We start from the raw sequence: 23,672 nt of genomic DNA, 5'->3' as shown, positions 1-23,672 counted from the left end.
AACTACAATCTCATTTCTTCACTTATACAAATATATGTTCTCAGTTGTTCTCATTTTTCTCAAAGATGAGCTGTGTTAGCTGAATTGATTTCTCAAATTAAAATGAATTTTTGCAACCAAACACAAGCAAATCAAAATGTCAGTTTTATCAAGTGGGCTTCTGTTACTTGTTTAGACTGTGGTCCTTGAACCAACTGAGCAGCCAGGAAAAGCATACTCACACACCTTCCAATACAGTATTTCTCAAAATATGAATAATCAAAAAAAAAAAAAAAAAATTACAGTGCCTATAAAATTCTCTGTAAATAACCGATAATACTAATGACTTTGTACGGGCCTGTTTTTACTTTGACATTAAAGGACATTTTTGTAAAACACGTAAAATTCACTTTGTTAAATGATAAAACATGAAAACTTCCAGAGGGGGGAGAATGTAAGCTGTTCACTGTACAGCTTACATTCTAACGAATGGTGTTTCTGCAGGATATCAAGCATGCTACATGTTACATGTCTTTTGTCTGAAAACCTGGAAAACAGAATCCATTTAACGTATCTGTACATATTTGCACAACAAGGAACACAAAGAGCATATTAATCATGAAAACTGAGGTATAATGATGGACAGAGGCTTTTGTGTTGCAGACAGCTGAGTATATGTATAGCCATTGTTGAAACATGATTTCTGAATGGAATCTGATCTTGCTGACTGCAAACGCATTAATGTCCCAATATAGTAATACATGGTTCTTATAGCAAAACCCCATGTATCACAATGACAACGATTATCCAGATCTCTGCATTCTTAGCTTGAGCCATGGATGTTGCCATAGTAACACGAGTATGTCTTATCAAGTACAGCCCTTGTGATTTTTCACTGCAACTTATTTAGGCTGTTCACTGTAGGTATGACAACAGGCTATTGAGTTGTTGCATTCATTTCCATGTTAATAGAGTTAACAGCCACGGTGTGTTAGCTTAACCTTTGATCTCGCCTTGTCAAATTGTTGTCAGCTAATATTAAATTAGGCTGGTAATCGAGGCTTTTTTATGTAAAATGCTTTAAAACTATAAATAGGCATAATTCAGCTGAGAGCTAATATGATGGTCTGTATGATATCAAAACATTTTTGCCACACTATAATAATCAAATTGTGAAAAGCCATTTATGATACAGGATATTCAGAAGTGCTATTGCTGAATGTTGATCTTATTCACAATAATTGCAGTATATTTTGGACTGTGATGCTGCAGCATGCATAAAGCACATTTTTGCAGTTTTGTTTCTGAAGAATTTAAAGTATCATGTTAAATCAATAAAGGTCCTGATTTCACATAATTTTCACCAAATCCTGTGCAAACAGGAGTGAAACTGGTGACTTGAACTCCCATGTCACCAGTCTGGAGACACACAGTACTTTAATCTCTGCAGCATTTTGCTTGCATAACATAACCACAAAAGGCAGATTTTATTTGAACTTGGTAGTCACTTTGTAGCTCCAACTCGTCACATACTCGTGCTTCCTCCCTCATTGAAAATAATGAGGCTGTTTGATGTGAGACCACTATGGGCTGTAATGAGAGGAGTAGACTGTTCAGGACACATGAAAGCTCTTCAGTTCATTTGGACCATGAGCGGCCATAACGGCGCAGGACCGAGACACCATGGAGGTCTGCTGACTTTATGAAGGGGCGCAGGATTTAATGATGGAGGCAACAGCGAAATCTGTCACCCTTTTAACTTCTCGTGGAAGGAGGGAGAAAATATTTCAGAGGTGTTAAACACAGAGAGACCTACAACATCCGAGGGCAAGGTGAATGGGCCATATGAACAGAAACATGCTCACATTAAAAATGACTTCCTACTGCACAGGTACTGCAGGAGAACACAAATGGAAAATCTGCTACATAAATTAAAGCCCTTGATTGTAGCAGCTCTGCGACTGTTTAAGTGATTGTTCAACTTCAATCATACTTCTGTATTCGTTCATAATGATAATTTCTTTGAGGGTTACTCTTTGTTAGAAAAAAAAAACACTGTTTTCACGACCCGCAAAGTGATGAATCCATAAATTATCTTTTTATCGTCCAGAGGCAGGAAGCAGCACATCTACCTCTCATCATATCAGTCCCTTCCTCCTTCACAAGACGCCACTGTCAGTGGTGCCAGAAGAGACACAAACACAGAGAGTGGATGAGTAGGAGGAAGGAGAAACTGATGGTGATGAAAGGATCAGCATCTATTCATTTATCTGCAGGACGATAGAGGAAGAGCCCCAGCTGAGATGGGGTTAATATTTCTCCAGGTTAAGTTGTGGGGAACATTGTGATTTGTCACCTCAGTGGATAAGCCCCAGTGCCAGGAATCTAGTTAATGGTTAGACACAGCATCCTGCCACTGGGCACCATTTTGGCTCCATAACAAAGGAAGGCCTGCCTCAGCCACTGAGTACTGTGAAGGACCGGGGACCCTGTCACTATCTGTCTCCCCAAAGATGGCAGTTCCTGATCAGTTAATAGTTAACAGACATGTGGATGCATCAATCTCGAGGAGTGACAAGGAGTATAAATGCACAAATACACAGACGGTGGGAGCCCAATGCTGATGCTGTAAACATATCTTGTTAACAGGAAGCAGACCCTATGCCGCCACAGCATTGAGTGACAGGATCACAGATGACTAACAACAACAGCACAGACTCTTTTTTTCCCTCCTCTGTTTCCTAAGCACTTGTTCTGCTAATTCTTCAAATCTGAAATTAGCATTATTCGATTTTAAATTCCTTGAATCTTGATTCAAGAAAAGTTATTTTATGGTAAGCAACAGAAATTATTTGCACCAGTGGCAAAAAGGGAAACCAGTATGTATTTAAGCCAAATCAGAAGCTTAAAAAAGTATAAATAACTTTATACATGCAATGCTTTTCTAGCACCAAGGTATGAATAACAACTTTAACTCCTTTAAATACAGATCGGTTTTTCCATTTTCTGTCTTAGTTGGCTATATCATACTTTGCAAAGCTACAAAAGCAATTACAAAAACTACAACCTAAATCACATTGTTAATTCACATGGTGATTGCTTACAACACAAGACAAGGGAATTTGGGGACCTGCAGTGAAAGAAAGTGTTTTGATTTTTAAATGTGCACCGCTGATCTGACTCATACATATGAAAGCCCCCATTTAAAGCTCCAGGAATCACAGGAGGGCGACGAAACATGTCTCTTTAGGTTTCCAGCACTCTACAGGTTTGAGATCAGACAGCTTCCGTCTGATTTATTGTCGGGGCTTTTAGGCTTGGGAAACATACTGTACTGTATACGCCCCTGTGTGACCCCAGCATGGCTCCTATACACTCAGACAAGGAGAGACGTCACTCTCTGTGCTCCCACCTCCCGGTGAAAGTGACAGTCCATCACCAGCTAAAAGCCACTGGGGGGGCAGAGCTGGCCATTATGCACTGCTGAGAGGATACAGTGAGGAATGAGGATAGGAGGGGAGGGGAGTCTGTGATGCTACAGCTCTGCTATGCCGCTAACCAGTGGGGGGTAAAGCAGCCAGTAGCATGAATGAGAAATGAGGAGAGTACTTTTAATTTGTGCTCAGCAGCATCATAGGATATCCTACTGACCCACATGGACACCAGAGGTGGAAAATAACTAAGTACATTTACTCAAGTGCTGTACTTAACTATGAATCTGTGGTACTTGTACTTTACTTGAGTTACCTACAATGCATTTCAGATGGAAAAATTGAATTTAAACTCCACCACATTAATTCTCAATTCTGATCTCCTGGGATTTTCACACACAACAGTCTCTAGAGTTTACTCAGAATTTTGCAATAAAACAAAACACATCCAGCGAGATGAACATCCAGCAGTGGATGGAAACACCTTGATGAGAGAGGTCAGAGGAAAACTGGCAGACTGGTTGGAGCTGACAGGAAGGCTACGGTCACTCAGATGACCGCTCTTTACAACTGGGGGGAGTAGGAAAGCATCTCACAATGCACAACATGTCAAACCTTGAGGTGGATGGGCTACAGCAGTAAAAGACCATGTCAGGTTCTTCTCCTGTCAGCCAAGAACAGAAATCTGAGGCCACAGTGGACACAGGCTCACCAAAACTGGAAAGTTGGAGACTGGAAAAATGTGGCCTGGTCTGGCTAACCTGGATTTCTGCTGAGGCGCGCAGATGGTAGGGTCAGAATTTGGTGTCCACAGCATGAATCCATGGACCCAACCTGCTGTATATCAACAATCCAGTCTGCTGGTGGTGTAATGGTTCCAGTATTGTTGCTGACCATGTGCATCACTTTATGGCCACAATTTACCATCTTCTAATGGCTACACCCAGCATGATAATGCACCATGTCACAAAGCAAAAGCTGACTCAAACTGGTTTCAAGAACATGACAATGAGGTCAGTGGCCTCCCCAGTCACCAACATATGAATCCTGCTGAACACCTTTGGGGTGTGGTAGAACGGGAGCTTGGCAACATGAATGTCCAGCTGACAAATCCGCAGAAATGATGCAGTGATGCAGTCATGTCAACATGGAGCAGAATCTCAAAGGAATCTTTTCTAACATCTTGTGGAATCAATGCCACAAAGAATTGAGGCTGTTTCGAGAATAAAGTGCTACCCTACCAATAATTTGGTATGGTGTTTGTAATAAACATATGGAATATGATGCAAAGTTATTAAATTAAAATACTAACCAAAACACAAAGTACCTACAATTAGCATCACCTCAACACTCAGGTACAACATTGAAAATTTGCTTACATGCTAATGAATCAGTAATAATGATCCAGTGATACAAACTATACTTATTTAAAAATCACAAAAACCTATTTTATCATTTGGCTTCTTGTGGCAAATGACTGTGTCCAACATAAAGTTAGAAAGTTCTCTGTAGTTTGAAGTGGGATTGCTGCTTATTTTGTCACCAGTAATAGAGAAATACTTATTATTTGAGTAATTTTGGGAGGGGGGGGGGGGGGGGGGGGGGTGGCTTTAACACTTTGAAAAGGGGCACCGCGCATAATAAGTACTTTGACTTATGAAACCCAAGGTAATGGTAGAAATAGTGCCACATCTAAAAGGATACTGAATAAAAAATGTACATGAAAAAGACTGTAGGCTCATCATCCTTAGATTCATACCCCCCTCAGTGAAATTTAGATGAAAAGTTATTGACTTATTTATCACACAAATGTATCAGGGTCTATAACTTTTATAAAAAAAAAAATCTAGCATAGAACAGAACAGAATAGACTAGAAAAAAGTACAATACAACATAACTCAAATTAACTGATCTTAAACCTTTATAAACTGTATGATTTAGGCCACTCATCATACTGTTATTTTTTTTTTTTTTTACTCATGGCTCCAATTCACAGCTAACAAAATTCAGTGGGCATTCAAGCAACAGTTGCGGCAGAGAAAACAGGCTGCTGATGCTGAAGTAGCTACATTTTGCATACATTTCATGGAGTTCTGCAGAGCGACTTGATTTTGATGGTTAATTTAGATGCAGAATACATACTGTAGTTGGCGTAGGGGCTGGTGTGCACATGCAAATCGTCGCCCTGCTTGACGGGAGGGTGCACTGTATGAGCAGAGCGTGTTCAGCCCACTCATTTTTATACTACTAGTCTTTATGTCCCAGCCCAGCCTCCTCTCCCAGTCTCTGATTCCATCTTGGCAATGACAGACATGCACACACACACACACACACACACACACACACACTCACACAAACACACATACTAATACACTTCACATACTCTCAATCGGCCTCCCTCACACGCTTCTTTCTCTCACTGAAACACACATGCGCACAGTTTCCTCAGACTTCGACACATTCTCTCTGCTTCTCTATGGATGAGCCATCATTATCTAGAGAGAGTGCCAGTGTTTGGCCACAGTATGCCTCCTTCCCAGCGTTGAACTGAACAGCCGAGACATAGGCTGCTGGTAGTGACACAGCTGTCACAGACATGCCTCATTACTGCTGTTGCAAATGTCAAAGCACTAAAGTAATCACTCACAGCTCTACTGGACACATGGTCATACGGTAATTTATTTTATGGGAAGAGGGGTTAACAGTTGTGAGTGTATATGGTGATGTTATGCGGATTTTATATGTTTCTTTTGTGTGAGGTACTTTGCGAGATGGCTGCATGATAATGTGACAGCAGGTTTTCTAGATATTTGCAACAAGTAATTGCATGATAGACATTTTTTTTTTTTTACACAAGCACAAACTTCCTTCAGAGTCATTACTGTCAATCCAGGAGGCTTTCAACTGTGTTATACTATATATTCACCTGAAGCTTATCCCCTTTCCTCCACACATGTCAAAGTATATGTGCTGGAAGGTTCATTGTTAACAGCCGTTTGTTTAAAAAACAAAGTGATAAGAGCATAGGTGGGAATCTGTCTCTCTCTCTTTTTTTTGTGCACATAGCTGCAGATGTAGACCATGACTGATTTAAATGCTCATTGCTCATTTACTGTCAGAGGAAGCTGTGGTACTCTGTCACCAGCTGATTGGGTTAATGGTTAATATTTCATCCTGTTGTCACTACAAGTTGCTGTCACATTCATCCAAACCGGGTTGGACCACAGTCAGAGTGGAATTGTTATGGAAGGATGTGAAGACAAGCTAATCAGGTCTGTGACAAACCAAAACAATGAGCTGAAAGATGCTAAAATGCTCCTTAGCACTGAAGGCAACAACAGACTCAGGTGATAATTCTCTGGGTTCGTCACCACCCTTGACCCATTTGACATTACACAGTCACACTATTTATTGTTAATGTAAAATACTGATTATAGCAGCTTTAAATTATTTATGTTAGAGCACTTTGTTCCTGCACAAACCTGAAGCAACAAGTATCCAACACACAAAGAAATAAATATATAGTTACAAAGCTGTTCAGTATGGACTGAAATTATTATTTCCATGGACTGTCAAGATTCCTGGAGGCTGCACGGTATACACAGCTGCACCACACGGCTGTGGCAGTATTGTAAGGGCTCAAACCTGGAATGTTCCAAGGGCAGCTGTAAATTTTCCTGCGTAATTGAATTGCTATCAAGTCATTCAGCTAGCTAGTGTATGTCCACCGCTTTCCATTCACTTTAGGTGCAGCATACACTGTAAGTCCTTAGTCGTAGTTACCATAGAGATGTTGTGCACAGGATAAAAGTGGTAGACTGGAGTCCTTGACCCTGGAGTTGACTTGTAATTTATGAAGGAGCAAGGAAAAAGTTCTTTTCTAAGTCTTGTGCTTTGCCTGATCAGTAATACAAATGAAGAATTTGGGAGCCATAACAATGGAAAGAATTAGGCACTTTAAAATGTTTGCATAACGAGCTCCTTCTTGCCGCAATGGTTCTCTTCTTTTTAATCACCTGCACTCTCCAGACCACCTACACCCTTCTTCATGATCAGATACAGGACCGACGGGTTGATGTATGATCCGAGGAATTAATCTGCTAAGCCTGATTGCCATTACCGCCATGCGATTATGCACCTTGATTACTGAGCCCACCCCAAGGACCATGACGTGCCCCTGTGCACATTTTAAAGGTGCGCATAAAATTATGTGGTGATTACCCCACAATAGATCAATCCACAAGCGAATGAGACTGCGTGGCCATATAGACCGTCTCAAGTAGGACTGTGATTATTAATAGGTACTTGAGGTGACCTGAAAGCTGAAGCTCGAACCACTGAAACTGCCTCTGATCCTTCATATAAGCAAATAAATTCATTTTCATACATTCTGAAAGTCATTATTGGATTATTGTTGTAGAGGTAGAATTGTTTGGAGTTCAAGCATGGATAAAAGGGATGTTGGGCTCTTAAGAGACGACTGGGGCTGTACTTGTCCCTCTCAAGACAGACTTCAGACATTTAATGGCACCACAGATGTGGATGGGCTTGACACTGAGGAGGGCGGCATGCTCCAGTCATAAGCCTATATGATATAGACCTACTGGAGGTCATTTGCTTGTTTATGATGCAAAAGAAATAATTTTTAAAAAGTAGATTATGCAGAAAAAAACAAACTTTTGTGTGTCAATCAGAAGAAAGAAAAAGCTTGTTCTTACAAGTAATGAAAATGTAAGTACATATCGTTCTGCAGTGACGTTTATCCTCATCCTTTGAGGCCATCTAATCCATCACTGTCATTTTTAAGGATTTTTTTATTTAATCCTGAGCCAAAGTACTCATTTGGTAAAGGAGATAAATAGCCCCGTTGACTTATCCAGAAGCAATTCTACATCAAGCGATTAATTGGATGAGACAATGAAGAAGTGAAATCGCATCTGTTCATGGTTTTCTCCCCAGTTACATATGGAATCCGTTAGTCACACAGAAACACTAACTTGAATAAACCCCCTCCCCCCCAGTTCAACAGTCCTAATGTTGACATGTTTGCATAAGTAATACCTTGTTAAGGGTTTAATGTACTCGATGTGCTACCGTTCACAGCAGAGGCCCATGTTCTGAGAAAGCCTGGTTCTCAGTGGCGGTCATGTGCCCTCCCTGCACAGTTACTTAATGGCTTCAGCAATTACGCACATCTACAGGAAGAAAAACAAACATAAATGTCAGCCGGTGGAAAAGAACTGATTTATGTCTTTTGTCCGTATCAAAGCAAGGATTAGTACAGTTTCTGACACGGTAAATGTGTTCGATAAAGACAACGCATCTGAAATCGGACTCACATGCTGCAGATCTATCAAGGACCATTTACAGTATGCAAATGTGAATCTGAGCTTCCAAATGCACAAATGCAGAAATTCCATCACTGGCCAGAGTTCAATAACTCTTCAGTCTTCAAGTGTCTGGATAATGGTCACTGTGACTGCACATCACTGCAATTCAAAACCTCAACTATCCATCACTGGACAATGTTTGCCAGTAAAACAACACAGATGAGGGAGTGCATGTTGATGCTGGTTGGGCCCTGTGCTATTGTAAGTGATGATGAGTGATGGACAGGAGAGGACGGGTACATACTATTCACAGTGCTCCATGTGGCAGCTTGCATTTTCACAACTGGTACAGTATGTTTGTCAGCTACAGACAACGCAGGCACTTACGCACTGCCGTGGGCAAGCAGAGTAGTGTTCTGCCAGCCGACTGCGTCATGGGCACATGCATGTCCTACGTACCACCATGGAGTCCCTGGTAAAACATGCCTGCATGGTTTGCAATGACAGATTGTAAGATCTTGGCATCATGAAAAGATACACAAGGAGCACAAAGCATCTTGGAAACCCACTTTATGTGTGAAACCACAGTCTTCTTCCCCAAATCTCTTGCAAGTACACGTTACACTATAAACGAGTCACATTTCCTTATTTAAAACTTTACTTGTACTATGCTCAACGTGAGTGAATTTCATCATTTCATGGTGAAATGGCTGTCACCACCGCCTTTTCTCTCTTCCTTTTTTTTTCATTCTAGTAGAAAGATTTCAAGGCACGGAGACCATTAACTTCATTTACAAGAATGCACAGGCAGTTTTGACAAGAGGAGACTTCAGTACCACCATTCTTTGAGAGGAAAAAAATACATGATAATAGACCACAATTGCATTCAGCAATTGAGTGGAAATTAATATCTTTTTATTGCAAAAATGGATGAGTGAATGAACAAAGGAATGAATGAACTGAGAGCATCAGATCATCTCACTGACATGGCAAGAAAATGTCCTGTTGAACAGTTTTCCTGCAGAGATTATCACGGCGTTCTTGGTGTTCATTCCTACATTTACATCATGAGAAAAGTGATATTTGAAGTCAAGGGGGGGTTTAGAACCACAGCACTGAGTAATAGGGTATTCACTTAAATGTGTTTGAGTCAAAAGCCTTGTGAGTCACAGGGCAGAACTGCGTTGTCTAATGTTAGGGCTACAGTGTGGTGCCACAGGTGGCCTGTTATAAAGTGTATTTTGGGAAGAGATACACTCATCTGAATGCACCGATGGGGGGTCTCAACACTGTATAAAACAGATTGAGCAAAGTGAGAGAGGGAAAATAGTCCGTTTGATCACTCTGAACCATGCACAAGAAACTTGCTGCTTCCAGAAAATGTTTATTTTGTTCATAAACTTTTCATAAAAATAACAACATCAATATTAATTTAAAGTATTGTAGAAACTGTGTATGTACAAAATCTTTATTTGAACAGTTAATATAACTTAAGGCGAGTTAAATCACTTTTTTTGCAGTACCCTGTTGGTGAGAATTTCACCAAACTCTCAACATTGTTTAATTTTTTCTTTTTTGTGTGTTTTTTTGTTTGTTTGTTTTTCTGTTTTTTTATGCTAAAGTGAACATTTCAGCATTCAGTATCTCCAATAAAGATACCAGGTGTCAAAACGCTTTCATCATCAGGTTAAAGTCCACAGAAACTCGCAGCAATGTGTGCTACCTGATTACTCAAAAGCAATGTTTATATGATTTGCTAGTCATTTCTAGCTCGATTTAACAAACTTCTGTACATACTGTAAATTCATTTTTGTTGAAAAGCTGTACCACAACTAGTGTACATTCTGGTTCCTTTTAAATCTAGATCAGTAGTTCAGTGAAATAACTCTTATCATACCAACAATGGGATGAAGTGCGAAAATGTTTCTGATATCAAATTGTAACATTTAAAATATTGTCTTACTAAACAATAGCCCTCAAAAAACCAAGACATTATTAATGATTTAGAATACATTTCACTTTAGAAATGACACTCAAATGTGATAAATGTAAAATATACAGTTAGCTATAAAAATACAAAGAAGTACAGTAATACAAATATATTTATTTCCCATTTATGATATATCTTTCACAATTGTAATTATCCAAACAATTGTAACACAACACAAAGACCAATGACAAAAAACACTGACAGCCAAATGATAAGAAGTTAAACGAACACTAAATTGGATCAAAGATGGACAGCTTTATGGTCGAAGCCATAAATATGTTAGCCTACATTCATGTCAATAACCCTCACTGAGGAGTGAAGGAAAACCTTGACAGTGGTTGATATTCCGGTTTAAGGATTTAAAAAAAAAAAAAAAACGAAAAAAAAAACACTGACATAAACATGCATTTTAAGAAACATAGTCCAAACCATTGCTCTAAGAATGCTAAAAGCAGAAAATAAGAATCTTAAATGGAGATATTAATAATCTGTAAGTGCAATCCATCCAGGCTCAGAGGCGGATGGAGGATGGAGCTGTCCAGATGAAGAGGTGCTGAACAGCAGTCATGCAATGCCGCAGCAGAGAGGTTTGGCTCTAGTGACAGTAACAGCAACAAGTCACTGTCGATCTGTTTACCGGCTTTTACAACTTATGCATCTTTGCATAAAGTCAGCAGCATCAGCAGCAGGCAATAAGGCCGAAGCAGACCTCTTTCTAACTCTCTGCTCCTCAAAAACTGCAATATTAGCAAAACCTCTTATGTCAGGCATTGGCATGCCAGTCAGACCAACTCAGGCATCAAGTTGTAGTCAGCTGGCTTATCTTCCAAGACGGAAAGATCCTAATATTGTATATGTGGACACATGGCCTTGTCTTCAAATTCCCTCAGGAAGAGTGAATGGCCATGCACCGGCGTTCACCTGTGGCTTTATTTCCATTTTCTCCTTCTGTTTCAGGTGTACGCGTCCGTGCCGTTTCCTCTCGTCGCTCCGGGCAAACCGTTTGCCGCACACGTCGCAGGAAAACGGCTTCTCCCCGGTGTGAGTCCTGGTGTGGGTGGTAAGGTGATCGCTACGGCTGAAACTGCGCAAACAGATGCGGCACTGGAAAGGTTTGTGGCCCGTGTGGATGCGGATGTGCCGGTTGAGCTCGTCCGAGCGAGAGAAGCGCCGGTCGCAGCTTTCCATGGGGCAGGTGAAGGGTTTCTCTTTGGCTGGGCCGTGAGAGGCGGCGGGGCTCTTTCTGGCCCTGGGGGGCTTCGTCGCACGGGTCGTGTAACTTTGAGCAAAAGAATCTGGCAACAAGGAAGAGTACAGGATGGAGTCTATGGTGCTCGGTAAAGCTGGTGATGTGTATAAGGAATCGCACTGATTAGATGACTGTGGTGGTTCGGGGAAGGGTTTTAGGTTAGAGGAGAGGCCCATCGGCGGTGGTGGGAGGTAATTATTGTACAGAGGACTGGAGTAGCTCTGAGAACAGGTGTCAGAGAAACACGGTTCCTGCTTGATTCCTCCCTCCACTTTAAACTCCATCTCTGGGTTGGGACAAATTGGGGGGAACGTGTCTAAAAGTTCCTTTACATCCATTTGTTGATCAGGGGGGAAATCGCTTGACATCGGGAAGGTTTCTGTCTGGAAACTCGTCTCCAAACAGTCAGACTTATTAAATGATCCCCACTCGTAGCAGCTGCTTTCAAACTCATTCTTGACCACAACAGGGAAAGAAGCCGCCTCCGACTTTGGTTCAGCCTTCTTCTGGTTTTGAGCTCGGGAGGAGCCGAAGCTGAGCTGGGAAGTGGACGGGTCTTGGGCCTGGCTGCCGGCCTGATCGTCAGCATACCTCGGACACGTCTGGTCCGGAGAATATACAGGAGGAGTAGGTCCGGAGCAGGTGTAGGATTGCCTCTTGATGCCGGGGTCTCCAAAATTGCCATTGCTGCTGTCCATCGGCGCAGGCGATGGATAAGTTCCCCGACTGCTGCCGCTCTGTTGCACTTCTGAAAGTGGCAGTGTAGATATACCCACGATCTCAGTGATCATATTGAGGAGTGTTTCGGTGCTGCACGGCGCTCCCTGAGATGCTTCAACATAGAAACTGCCAGAGTAGGCGAGCGAGGAGGGGGTGTAGGTGTCTTTTGGGCACTCGCAGGGGTTAAAAGCAAATTCCGAGTTGGAAGCTTCGGTTTTGAGGGTTGCAGGGGTTCCTTCTGTTGAATTAGAACGAGACAAAACTTTGTCATCGCGAGGGTTTTGTATTTGAGAATCAGTGCAAATGAAACGGTGAAGAAAATAATCAGCGTTACATAAACATTCATGCGTATTTTGGCACAGGGCTACCTTGATGAGATGCGTTCGCATACACGAGTGCACCAAAAGTGCTACCTATTTCCTGTGGTACTCATATTTAACACGTTTAAATTCTCATGCATGCACATTTTATCGAGTGTGCAAAAGATGCGAACTCACCGTGGCCAAACTGGGCAGGTACCCCCCGCTCTGCATCGACGTACACCTCCTGGTTATCTTTCCGCACGCTGTTTTCCATTCCCAGGGAAGAACTGTTGCAATTCTCAAACTGAGGGTAAAAAGAATCTTTCGCATTCAAATCCATATTGTTCAACATAATGATGCACTTAGAAGTCCGTCTCTCCCAGGGAAAAAGGTAAAAGGGGATAATGTAGAACAAATTATGCAGATGACTGTTTTCTTTCAACCCCCCTTTTGATGGTTTTCAACAAATGATCCAAAGTGGTCTGTGTCAAAAGATATAAAAAAGCAATTAAAGGTATTCCTTTTCGTCTCTGCTCCTCGGTAGGTATTTGCTTGCTGTAGATTTCACATCAGCGACTTCCCCTCTCTCTCCTTATATACACTTTGGCAGCTCCCTCGGCCCTCCTCCCCATTCATCAGCTCCAGTGAGAGGATTCCCCGCTGCGTGTAAACTTCATGCCCATATATGGACAGAGGATGTGACGGAGTCCCCCCTCTCCCTCCTCCCTTTGCCTCCCCCCTAATCCTCCCTCCTCCCATACTGGAGAGATGGAGTCTGACGTTGCAACAAGTGGCGACCAGCGTTGGGTGGTAGAAACGTTGTAATGATGGTATTTCTTCACACATTAACGATTTATCATGTCAATTAAGAGAATATCAAAGTAAAGCCATGGTGAAAACACGAGGCCGTCATTCTTGGTGCCACCCTCCAGCCCTCCACCTCTCAAATCATCACTCTGAAGGTGAATTATCCCCAAACGGCGTATAAGGTGCCTCCATCCGCCGATTTAGTTTTGTTTTCTCACGGTATGAGAGATCAGACATTGCAAAAGAAAAGGGGGGACACCAACGCTGTTTGACTGACTTGATCATTCACACGGGGGGGTATTCCAGTTTTGGGTTATAAAAAGGTATTTAGCCGTCTATCGGCTGTGTGGAAGGTAATGTAACGAGTAATACGACAGAAATACTCAGCGAGTCTGAAGCACTACAGTTCTGAAATAAGATTTGGGAAATATGAAGTTAAATATGTCTGAGAATTTGATTTATTTATTACTATTTTATTGTATTTCACAATCCGCAATGCCTTTAATAAACAGCAGATATTTGATGAATGGCATAGATTATAGTCTATGCATCAGAGGTCAGAGACACTATTTTGGAATTTTTTTTCAGAAAGCAGCAAAACATTTGCATTTACAAGTTTGTTCCATGAGTCTCATAACAAAGTTTAGGCTATGGAAATGTATGGTTTTTATAATAATGTATTAGTCTATGAGATATTAACCCAATGGTCTGTGACAACTTTTAGGAAGATAGTGTAGGCCTACAGATATTACAGCAAACTAAACACTGCATGCCCTTTAAAGTCATTTCAATGTGAGAAAACATAGCATATGTTATACAACAAGCAGTGATAATTACAATGCCACAGATATATATTTTATATAAATATATTTTAAAAAGCCCAGAATGCAAGATCAGAACGACACCACTGATACTAAAAAGTCGTTACAGAAGAATCGGGATAATAGTTTTGTTTTTGTCCAGTGTCCATTTCAAGTTCAAAATCACCAAACGCAACACATGATACATACAGAAAATATGATACACACACACACACACACACACACACACACACACACACACACACACACACACACACACACACACACACACACACACACACACAAAGAAATTGGCTTGTAGTGAGGATTAAGGAGCAACACATTAAAGGACGATTAACTGCAGGAAACTGAACAGATAATAGACTGTTCTCCAAAATCCGTGTCCGCAAGATTATCTTTGAATATAAGTTAACACTGTTTCACTATTTACTTTCATACCAATACAAGATACAGCCTGCCGCCTGCCAGACTACACGGTCTACATGTTTTCAGGAGTTAAACTGAGCACCTCTTGCAGACGGTCCACTGCTTACATTTACTTTCACAATATCACTTGCTTTCGTGTGGCCGCTGGAAATTGTGGTCGCTTACACCATCAGGGTGAATAACTGCAAAGCCCAGTCTAAACGAACCCTTGGCCTTTAAAAGCATTGAAGGGAGTCGATAACACCCCTGAGGTGTTCAGTGGTTGAACCCAACTGTTCACATGACATTTCAACCCCCAAAGCATTTTTTTTTTCAGTTTCGCATCTGTTGCCGGGTGAACGCCGTGGTCACACTTCCTATTACAAAAAGTCGATACTCTTTCATAGGACGTTGCGGTCTGCAGCAGACCTCTGACACCGGCTGGAGGTTCAGGACCACGGATAGCGACGGTGCAGCATTCAGCCGTGTAATCACACATGAAACGGCAGCACACAAACCCTTGGCACTGAAGGGTTGCTGCGGTTCTGTATTCATCTGAATGGTATTCTTTTGCATGACATCAAACCAATCACACCCTAGAGGACTTATGGGAAATTCTAGTCCCTACAGCCGCAACGATTCTACCGTTATCTTGGGATGCTTTTCTTTCTACGGAAACAGGGGTCGACAGAATCGTGATGATCCTATTGATACAACACAAGCAGGGGCTCTATAGTTTAAGCACTGTGATATTATAATGTACTGGCGATATACAAAGGCCCTACACAACCATCATCACACTTATGGGATGATTTGAGTCTTTTGGCTTTACTGATGTGTTCCCCCCCCCATTGTTATAAGGATGCGAGATGATGCGAGGTCCAAGATCTGACAACCCAAAATCAATATCTTAGCGATGATGTGCACTTACAGTGATTTCTCAATGATGTAAAGTAATAAAGTACATTTACGCAAATATATGGTACCCTACACACATATGGTACCCGTCTTTTTTTTTCTCGCTACTTTACTACGTTATATTACAGTACATTATTTAAGGAAACATTGTACTTTATAATAAACATTTCTACTCTACACGTACATTACAAAACACACAGAAACCCCCATAAAGCTACTGATTTAGCCCCATCTAGACCAACTGCAACAATATGCAATTGCATAATGGGTACTTTTATTTTTAATACTTTTAAATACATGTGTTGTTACTTTAGCAGTTGACCTGAATACGGGTCACTGGTGCTCACAAGGGGTAACAAAATTAATCTAGTGAGTTACAAGATGATTATCGGGGTGAGAAAAAGTAAAACAAATTTTGGCTACACAACATCGTGTTTATTATTGTTATACAGTGAATGGCCAATTTATTAGTCACACCTGTGAAATCTAATGCAATCCAGAACAGAAACCTCCATCTTTACAAAGCTCATGACATTCAGTTTTTGGTGACATTGTCAGAACTCAGTAATATGTTTACAACTGCGTTCATAGTTAAAGGTGGTGATGTGCTGGACTGCATTATATAAAGAGGTGTTTGTAATTTTTTTGTTCTCCCTATTTACATTCATGAGTGGGGGAGAATATTAGAAACACCTCTCAGTATAATGCATTCCGGTCCAACGCCACCACTAACTATGACCTCTAAGACAGTATCAACACAAACTGAACATTAATGGCATTATAAAAGTATATTTTATGGCAGAACACTTGTGCTGGACTGCATTAGATTCTACTAATGATACTGACGCTGAGGGGATATTGGCATTTTAGCATTTATTAAACAACCGACAGTTGAGATAGACAGGAAACATGGGGAAGGAGAGAGGAAAAATGACATGCAACAAAGGTCCAGGTTTGGTCAGAACCAAACAACCTGCGAGGAGGAAATCACTGTTCATATGGATCGTGACAAGGGGTCACCAATGCACGTGGCTGTATACAAGTAAGAATGTTATAAAGTAAGTGGACCAAATCAGAAAATCATTTCTTTCACAGCACTACAGACAGCATTTTACCAATAACCACAGAATTTCTTTTCTTATTTTGAGACGTAATGAAAGGGCTCCTGTGAGCTCAGATCTCAGGCCATTTGAATAGCATGCAAGTGTGCTTTGTTATGGACAAGATTATCTGAAGATAAGAAAGCCTGTGGGCTATATGGAATAAAATATGTTGTGTCTGCTGCAGCACAAATGCAAAGAGACTATTAGACATAATAAACAACCTGCTTATACTAGAGTACTCAAATTTTATGTTATCTCCTTCAATACTGAGCGGTGGAAAATGTATCAAAGGATCTGTGAGTCGCTTTCCCTGTCATCTTTTTAAGGTAGTGTATGATAATAGCGTATAAGCTCTTTCATCGCAGCAGTGACATTCTCCGGAACAAATCGTTTTCACCTCAGATGTGCACTCTAATTCTAGGCCCAGAGATGTTTAGCTTTGAGGAACTGCCTCCAAGTAATCCAGAGTCTATTAAAACCAATCTGATCACACAGAGTTCAGATCACGGGATGCTGTTATGATAACTGCAGTGTGGCTAACCTCTCTCCTCCATAAAATGCCACAGCACAGGGACTAAGTAATGGATTTATGTAATGTTAGCACTTACTGACATTATAGCGCAGGGGTAACTCCATACAGGCGAAAGTTAAATGAAAGCCTTTGTTTTATTCCCTTACATCTGAGCACTATCAGACAAAATGCTCCTGCTTCTTACTGAACAGTCCGGTAGGTAAAGAAAGAATATAGAGCATTACAAAGCTGCTTCCATGTTTTCGTAAGAACATTGACTTGAAAAGAGGTTCAAAGTGCTGGCTATGGACAGAAGATGAAACACTAATGTAATGAAAGGATCTTGGCACGTCTACTGAATGGTTAGTTTCAGTAAAGCACAAGTGGAACATGCTTCAGTGTAGCCCTGACCTAAAATAAGCTTGACTTGTAGTATGTCTTTCTACTGTAGCAGGTTAATTAACCTGTGTGTCTACATAAAGTAAGAAATTAAATTAATCAAGCCAGCTATTTATCTGTCTGTCCATCTTAGTTATTTATTTAGTTATTTAATTAACCAGGAGATTCAGAATTCCTCTGAACTTACTACTGTGACCTCACTCCATATACATTTTAATGTGCATTTGAACAAGACAGCAGCCATGCTAACAGCACTGTAAGGTTGTGATTTGTGCTAAATGCTAATGTCAGCATGAGAACACGCTTGTAAACCAAACCAAAGTTGAAGTTGTTTACAATTTAACCTGAGGGCAGTTTCAGTAAGTGTGGCAAATTTCATGGCAGTCCATCAAACAGTTGTTGAGACATTTCACTCAAAATCATAACTGTTAACCTAATGGGGGCTCAACAGGAAAAGTAACTGGACTACTAAGTCATTAGGATCTGTAGTGTGGGGACCATGAATGTCTACACAAAGTTTCCTTGTAATCCATTTAACAGTTGTTGAGTTATTTCAGTCTGTACTGGACTGACCGTCAGACCGACATTGCCATCCCTAGAGACATGGTGCCGAGGTGACTAAAAATGCTCCTGTACAGCAAAGTCATTTAGTCTCTACATGTTTAAAAATAACAATGTCCTGACAACTACAGACTTATTCTCATTCACGTTTAAAACTGTCACAATAGAAAAATTTCCAATCTCTGTTGCTTATGTTTTGATTTCATTACTCCTGCTTTATTGATTCAATGTGCATTGCCTTAAATTACTTTCCATAGGTGAAGAGAAAGCTTTGTGCACCCGGGAGAAGGTAAATAATTTTTTATACTGTATTTGTAAACCCCTGGCCGTGTTATTTTCAGGTTCACTCCTGGACAGGGTGTGGGAGTGTTGCTTTGCAGGTGGGTGCCTGATAGAGTTGAAGAGGCAGTGAGGAGTGACTGGCCACTGAGATCACTACCTGACCAAGATGACACTAAAGTCTGTTCTATATTTTCTTATTTTGACTTTTAATATTGTTCTTCAGTGTTATAATAACAAAAGGAGCTACCATGCTGACAACACTGAGCTAAACTAATGTAATCAAACTCACTTGTTTCCTGCTGTATTGAGTCTTAATGACACATCATCACCAGCAACATCTAAAAATAAAAGCAGTACCTCGAACATGATACTACATTCTGCTTCAGACAAAGCTGAGGCTCTTAGGATGAATTCTACAAGCTGTGGCATGTTGATTTTTCTAAACTGTGCAACAATCAAGCTATAGACAAAAACCAAAAACATATCAATGGATCATATTACATATTACACCTAATTTGGGCTCTGTACATACTAGTTTTAGAATTTAGATTTTCAATTCCTCATGAGAGTGAGACTATGACCTCAAATCTCATCCAGAGACCAGAGGTGAGCAGACAACGTTCAGGAGTAATGGCGACAAAATCAGCTGTCATCTGCTATTCTTACTGCCATCATTATTGCTTTTGTTCTGAAAAGCACATTTTAAATCTGGTTTAAAAAAAAAAAATCAGATAAGTGGGAGACTTTCACCCGTTATTGAAAATCAGTAGCCAGTTTCTCATCCATGGATTTCCATTGGGAATTCTAAATTTAGTGGACAGAACAGCTCCACTGTTTTTTTGATTTTCTCAGACCTCAACCATTTAAAACCCAGACTAGCTTTTGTCTCAAGGCTATAAGATTTGAAGTGTTGGCTGTTTCTGGTGTCATTTCCACATTACTACTCGAGAGCATAAAAGACAAACATTTTGTACTTATAAATCTTACTTCAAAATGAAATATATCTCACTTGATATAAAGTAGCTCCTCAAAGTCTCAATGCCTTGGCATCCTGTCAACCAACTATGCAACCCACACTGTTTGAGAGTAAATAATAGAAGAACCTGATCCATACCAGGAAATCCACAGAGATGCAGAGGCTGTCGTTGCTGTTTGAAATAAAAAAGCACTTCAAACCTACCATGATCTGGAGAGGTTATACAGGAAACACTGTACTGAATCTGTAAGACAAATACAAAAAAACCTGAGATCTGAAAAAACTAAGGAAGGCTACAGCTTTTCCTGCATCCATATAGCAATGAAATGCATATATATATATATGTATATCATAGAGCAAACACATTTAAATTCAGCCTCAAGTGCTGTGTTGTACTTTTGACTAATGGCTTTTTAAGTCTGTCGATGCAAAGCAGATTTGTTCGAGCAATCCTACGAAAGCTGGGGTTGCACAAGAGCTGGAGAAATCCATCTGCCTCCCCCAAATCACATTCTGACATGTCTCACAGTCAAATCTCCCCCCAAGGCGCTAGATGAGGGAACATCTTCAATCTAAACCTGGATACAATAGGGCCTGTAAGACACCGCAAAAATGGATTGGGAGTGCTAAAACCACAGAAACCTCTGCCGGAAACACGACTTTCTATAAATACAAGATACTCGCCTCAGCTGCCAAGTTCGTTATTTTCTCTCCCTCTCTCTCTCTCTCTCTCCCTCTCCCTCTCTCTCTCTCTGTCATGTTGGGCTCTGCATAGTTATATATACTACATCATCATTCAAACGCTGGGCAATTGAAAGAAAAATAGCACAAATAAGAAAAATAAAAGCAGCGGAAGCGTGGTTCTTCTCTTGAAGGAACATCTCTCCTGCTCTTCCTCTGAGAGTGGGAGTGGGTTAGGGAAGCCCGGTACCAGGCCCCGATGCTGCTGCTGCTGTTGGTGCGGCAGGTTTCCCGTGCGATCCAAAAATACTTTCGCACTCGCCCACTTTGGTCCCCAGCCGCCTGTACTCTTTGGTTCTACAACAGGGATGGGTGAGAATCACATTCAGCTCTCCAATCGTGATTGCGGAATGCCCCAGTGTTTCTTTAACCATGCCCCCAGACTCCTCCACACACACTGCACTCGCATGGCTCCCACCTTGCCCTCTTCTCTGCTGGATCCATGCTCGCAGCACTCTGACAGTCCAATTCTTGGGCCTGATCCAGCTACTGTACCTGCTGTTACCTAACTACTTGCACATTTTCAAGAGAAATCAGTGATATGGGAAGAGTGAATTTTCACATTTTCTTTTAATTACTCTACAACTGATTTTTTTTAAATGATTAACTGCAGAAAAAGTGTCAAAATGCAAATATCTAGGTTATTTGCTTTACCAGATACAACAACAATCCCCTGAAACTCAATAACATCCACTACACAAAATCATTATCACACAACATGGGACTAATTGCATGTACTTCTGACCAGCAGAAGTTAATAGGTCTACATATTCTAGTCTCTGACTCATCTGCACCCACACTGATTTCTATTTGTTGCTCTTTCTTCCATCCAGTGACACCACAACGTGTATATGAAAAGATATGAATGTTAATAATTAGAAAGAATTGTTTCCATTACTGCTTTATCGATGCACATACAGTCATTAGGAGGACATGCAATGCAAACAGACTCAAACAAATAGCTAACAGCAGACATGTGAGGAAACAGATGAAGAATGTTAAGAGCTTGCAGCTAACAAAAGTAACTATGGAAACGGCCAGCTCTACATTGCACTAGCTTCCACAGCTCTCTCCAGAAATAAAAACTGTTGGGCTAAGAGCGAATCAGGTAAAGACAAAAGATCGCGGGTGAACCTATTTATAGTGGGCCTTACATAACATACATAGACCTATGTTGGCTGAAGCAAGTTTGGTGCTCAATAGAAAGCTTCTAGGGGGCAAAGGCAGGGTAGAGAGAAGAGGAGATGCTGGATCCTGGAGGGTATTTTACAGAAAGGCAAGAGGTATAAACAGCAATTAGGACAGTGGCATCATCATTCATGCTGAGAGGAAGGCTTGCTGTTTCGATGTCAAGGAGATCAAACACTGATACACTGTCCTGGGAGGGTAGTGATGTCAAAGCCGGGGTACCATGAACAACATTAACATGCAATAAGCTAATGAAAATTGACACATTAAACTGTTTATAGCCATGAGGATCAGGGTACAAGGAGAGACAGAATGATGCATACGTCACAAAATGCAGAAGTTCATAGCCAGTTTGCCCACAGGTCCTTTTTATTTGTATGGGAGGCAAAAAAGTAAAAAGTTGGGTCAGAGAGGAGTGCACACACACATACACACACACACTATTGTGTGGCCTCAGGACAAAACATCTGACATCTCCAGTGAGATAGTATGAACATACAAGCCCACATACGCACAGAGAACCTGCGAGAGAGCAGCTGTAATGCAATAGCAGTGATCATCTAGAAATACAGCCTGCCACCATATCTTAAATCCAAATTGAGCCATTAGCATAATTATCCACTTATACTGCTTTAATTCTAAGTAGCTCTCCATTGTAAGTAAAATGATAGCTAAGCTGTATTCAAAAAGCCTCTTTCCCACTCACAAATGCCTTATTAATTAGCTCCCTCTAGCATAAGTTCCCAGTAATTACATTCAATACAGCAGTCAGTGGCTACAGAGTGTGTGTGTGTGTGTGTGTGTGTGTGTGTGTGGTAGGGTATTTCCAGCAACTATTAGACAACTTTATAATTACTCTGCAGATGTATAATGATTTCCATCATAAAATATACACCATTTCAACACTGAGCTGCAGCCATTTGGACACTGCATTCACTGCACTCATCAGCCAATTCATTGGTAGTAGGCAATCACAAAATATTCACTATATACTGTAGGAGCTCTGATAAGGTTGGGATGATATGCAAATGAATACTCCCTGACTCATCTGTTTATTATGCAGTCACATTAGTTAGCTCTGATGCTGTTTGGCTATTATCCCATCTCACTGTGAAAAAAGGGTCTTGGGTGAGGGGGATGGATTGCGCAGTGAGTGCTTTAGTCACACAGATTGTCCGCACTCTTCAAAGAAATAAATGCATTTTCGACTGTAGTTGCATTGAGGGGATGTGGAATCCATTTCCTCTGAGAGAAATGGCAAAAGGCAGAGGATATGGCTCATCTGTGTCCAAATCCCTTGATAACGTGCTTTGCGTTAACAAGTCAAAGGGTCAAATGATGAGCTTGTGTCACCCACGACTGAGCCCAAAGGCATCAGTGCACAGTGATACATGATACACAAATTTTTGAGATCTTAAAACACATGAAGATTCAGTCAACTGAATGGTTTACAATGTTGAAAATTGCTAAAAGATTCATTTGAAACCTTTTTCAGGATGCACACAGTCGCTAACTTACAGTGTTTATTTGTGTTGCTCTGAATTTACAGTTTTCATGAGCAGAAAAACTGAGGGACATACTGTATCTTCAGATAAATGTGGTGAAACTACCAATCTGTGTCTTCACAGATCTGCTGTTCTGCTAACTGACAGAGGCTCTATTTTTAGCCGTGCAACCTTAATGCACCATGCTAAGCCTTCAACTATACAACTGCACATCTAGCCCATTCAAAGGATTCATGAAAGTCTAGAGGTTGGAACCCAGTGGTCATGCACACAGACAGAGAGCCGGTATCTGTGCTCTCAGTACCAACGTTTTATATTTGGTGTCAAAGTATTAATAGGAACATTGCCACTGTATGCCCTGGTCTGTGAATATATGCCAGCATATGTCAAGGAGTGAAAAGAATTTGCCATCTATGTACTCTCCATGCCTTTTGATGTTAGCTAATTAAGCACC

At 40.9% G+C, this 23,672-nt stretch overlaps 1 protein-coding gene across 1 annotated transcript; it reads right to left on the bottom strand.

The window, feature by feature from the left end:
- Positions 1-11,522: 11,522 nt before the first annotated feature.
- On the bottom strand, positions 11,523-13,353 carry LOC121181030 (early growth response protein 4). Its single transcript, XM_041036790.1, has 2 exons — positions 13,197-13,353; positions 11,523-12,937 (listed from the first exon to the last, which is right to left on the bottom strand). Exons 1-2 carry the CDS (start codon positions 13,351-13,353, stop codon positions 11,607-11,609), a joined length of 1,488 nt encoding a protein of 495 aa, XP_040892724.1. The 3' UTR covers positions 11,523-11,606.
- Between the last annotated feature and the right edge of the window lie 10,319 nt (positions 13,354-23,672).

The sequence above is a fragment of the Toxotes jaculatrix genome, chromosome 4 (genome assembly GCF_017976425.1).
Source record: "Toxotes jaculatrix isolate fToxJac2 chromosome 4, fToxJac2.pri, whole genome shotgun sequence".
Lineage (NCBI taxonomy): Eukaryota > Metazoa > Chordata > Actinopteri > Toxotidae > Toxotes > Toxotes jaculatrix.
Note: the sequence above shows the minus strand (reverse complement) of the source record. Positions and strands in the feature narration are given on the sequence as shown.

Bases quoted from the DNA above. Each gene is read 5' to 3' on its own strand.
- LOC121181030 (XM_041036790.1), bottom strand. From the start codon at position 13,353: ATGTTGAACAATATGGATTTGAATGCGAAAGATTCTTTTTACCCTCAG. The intron at 12,938-13,196 runs GTGAGTTCGCAT...CTAATTCAACAG, and splicing joins ACCTGCCCAGTTTGGCCACG to AAGGAACCCCTGCAACCCTC.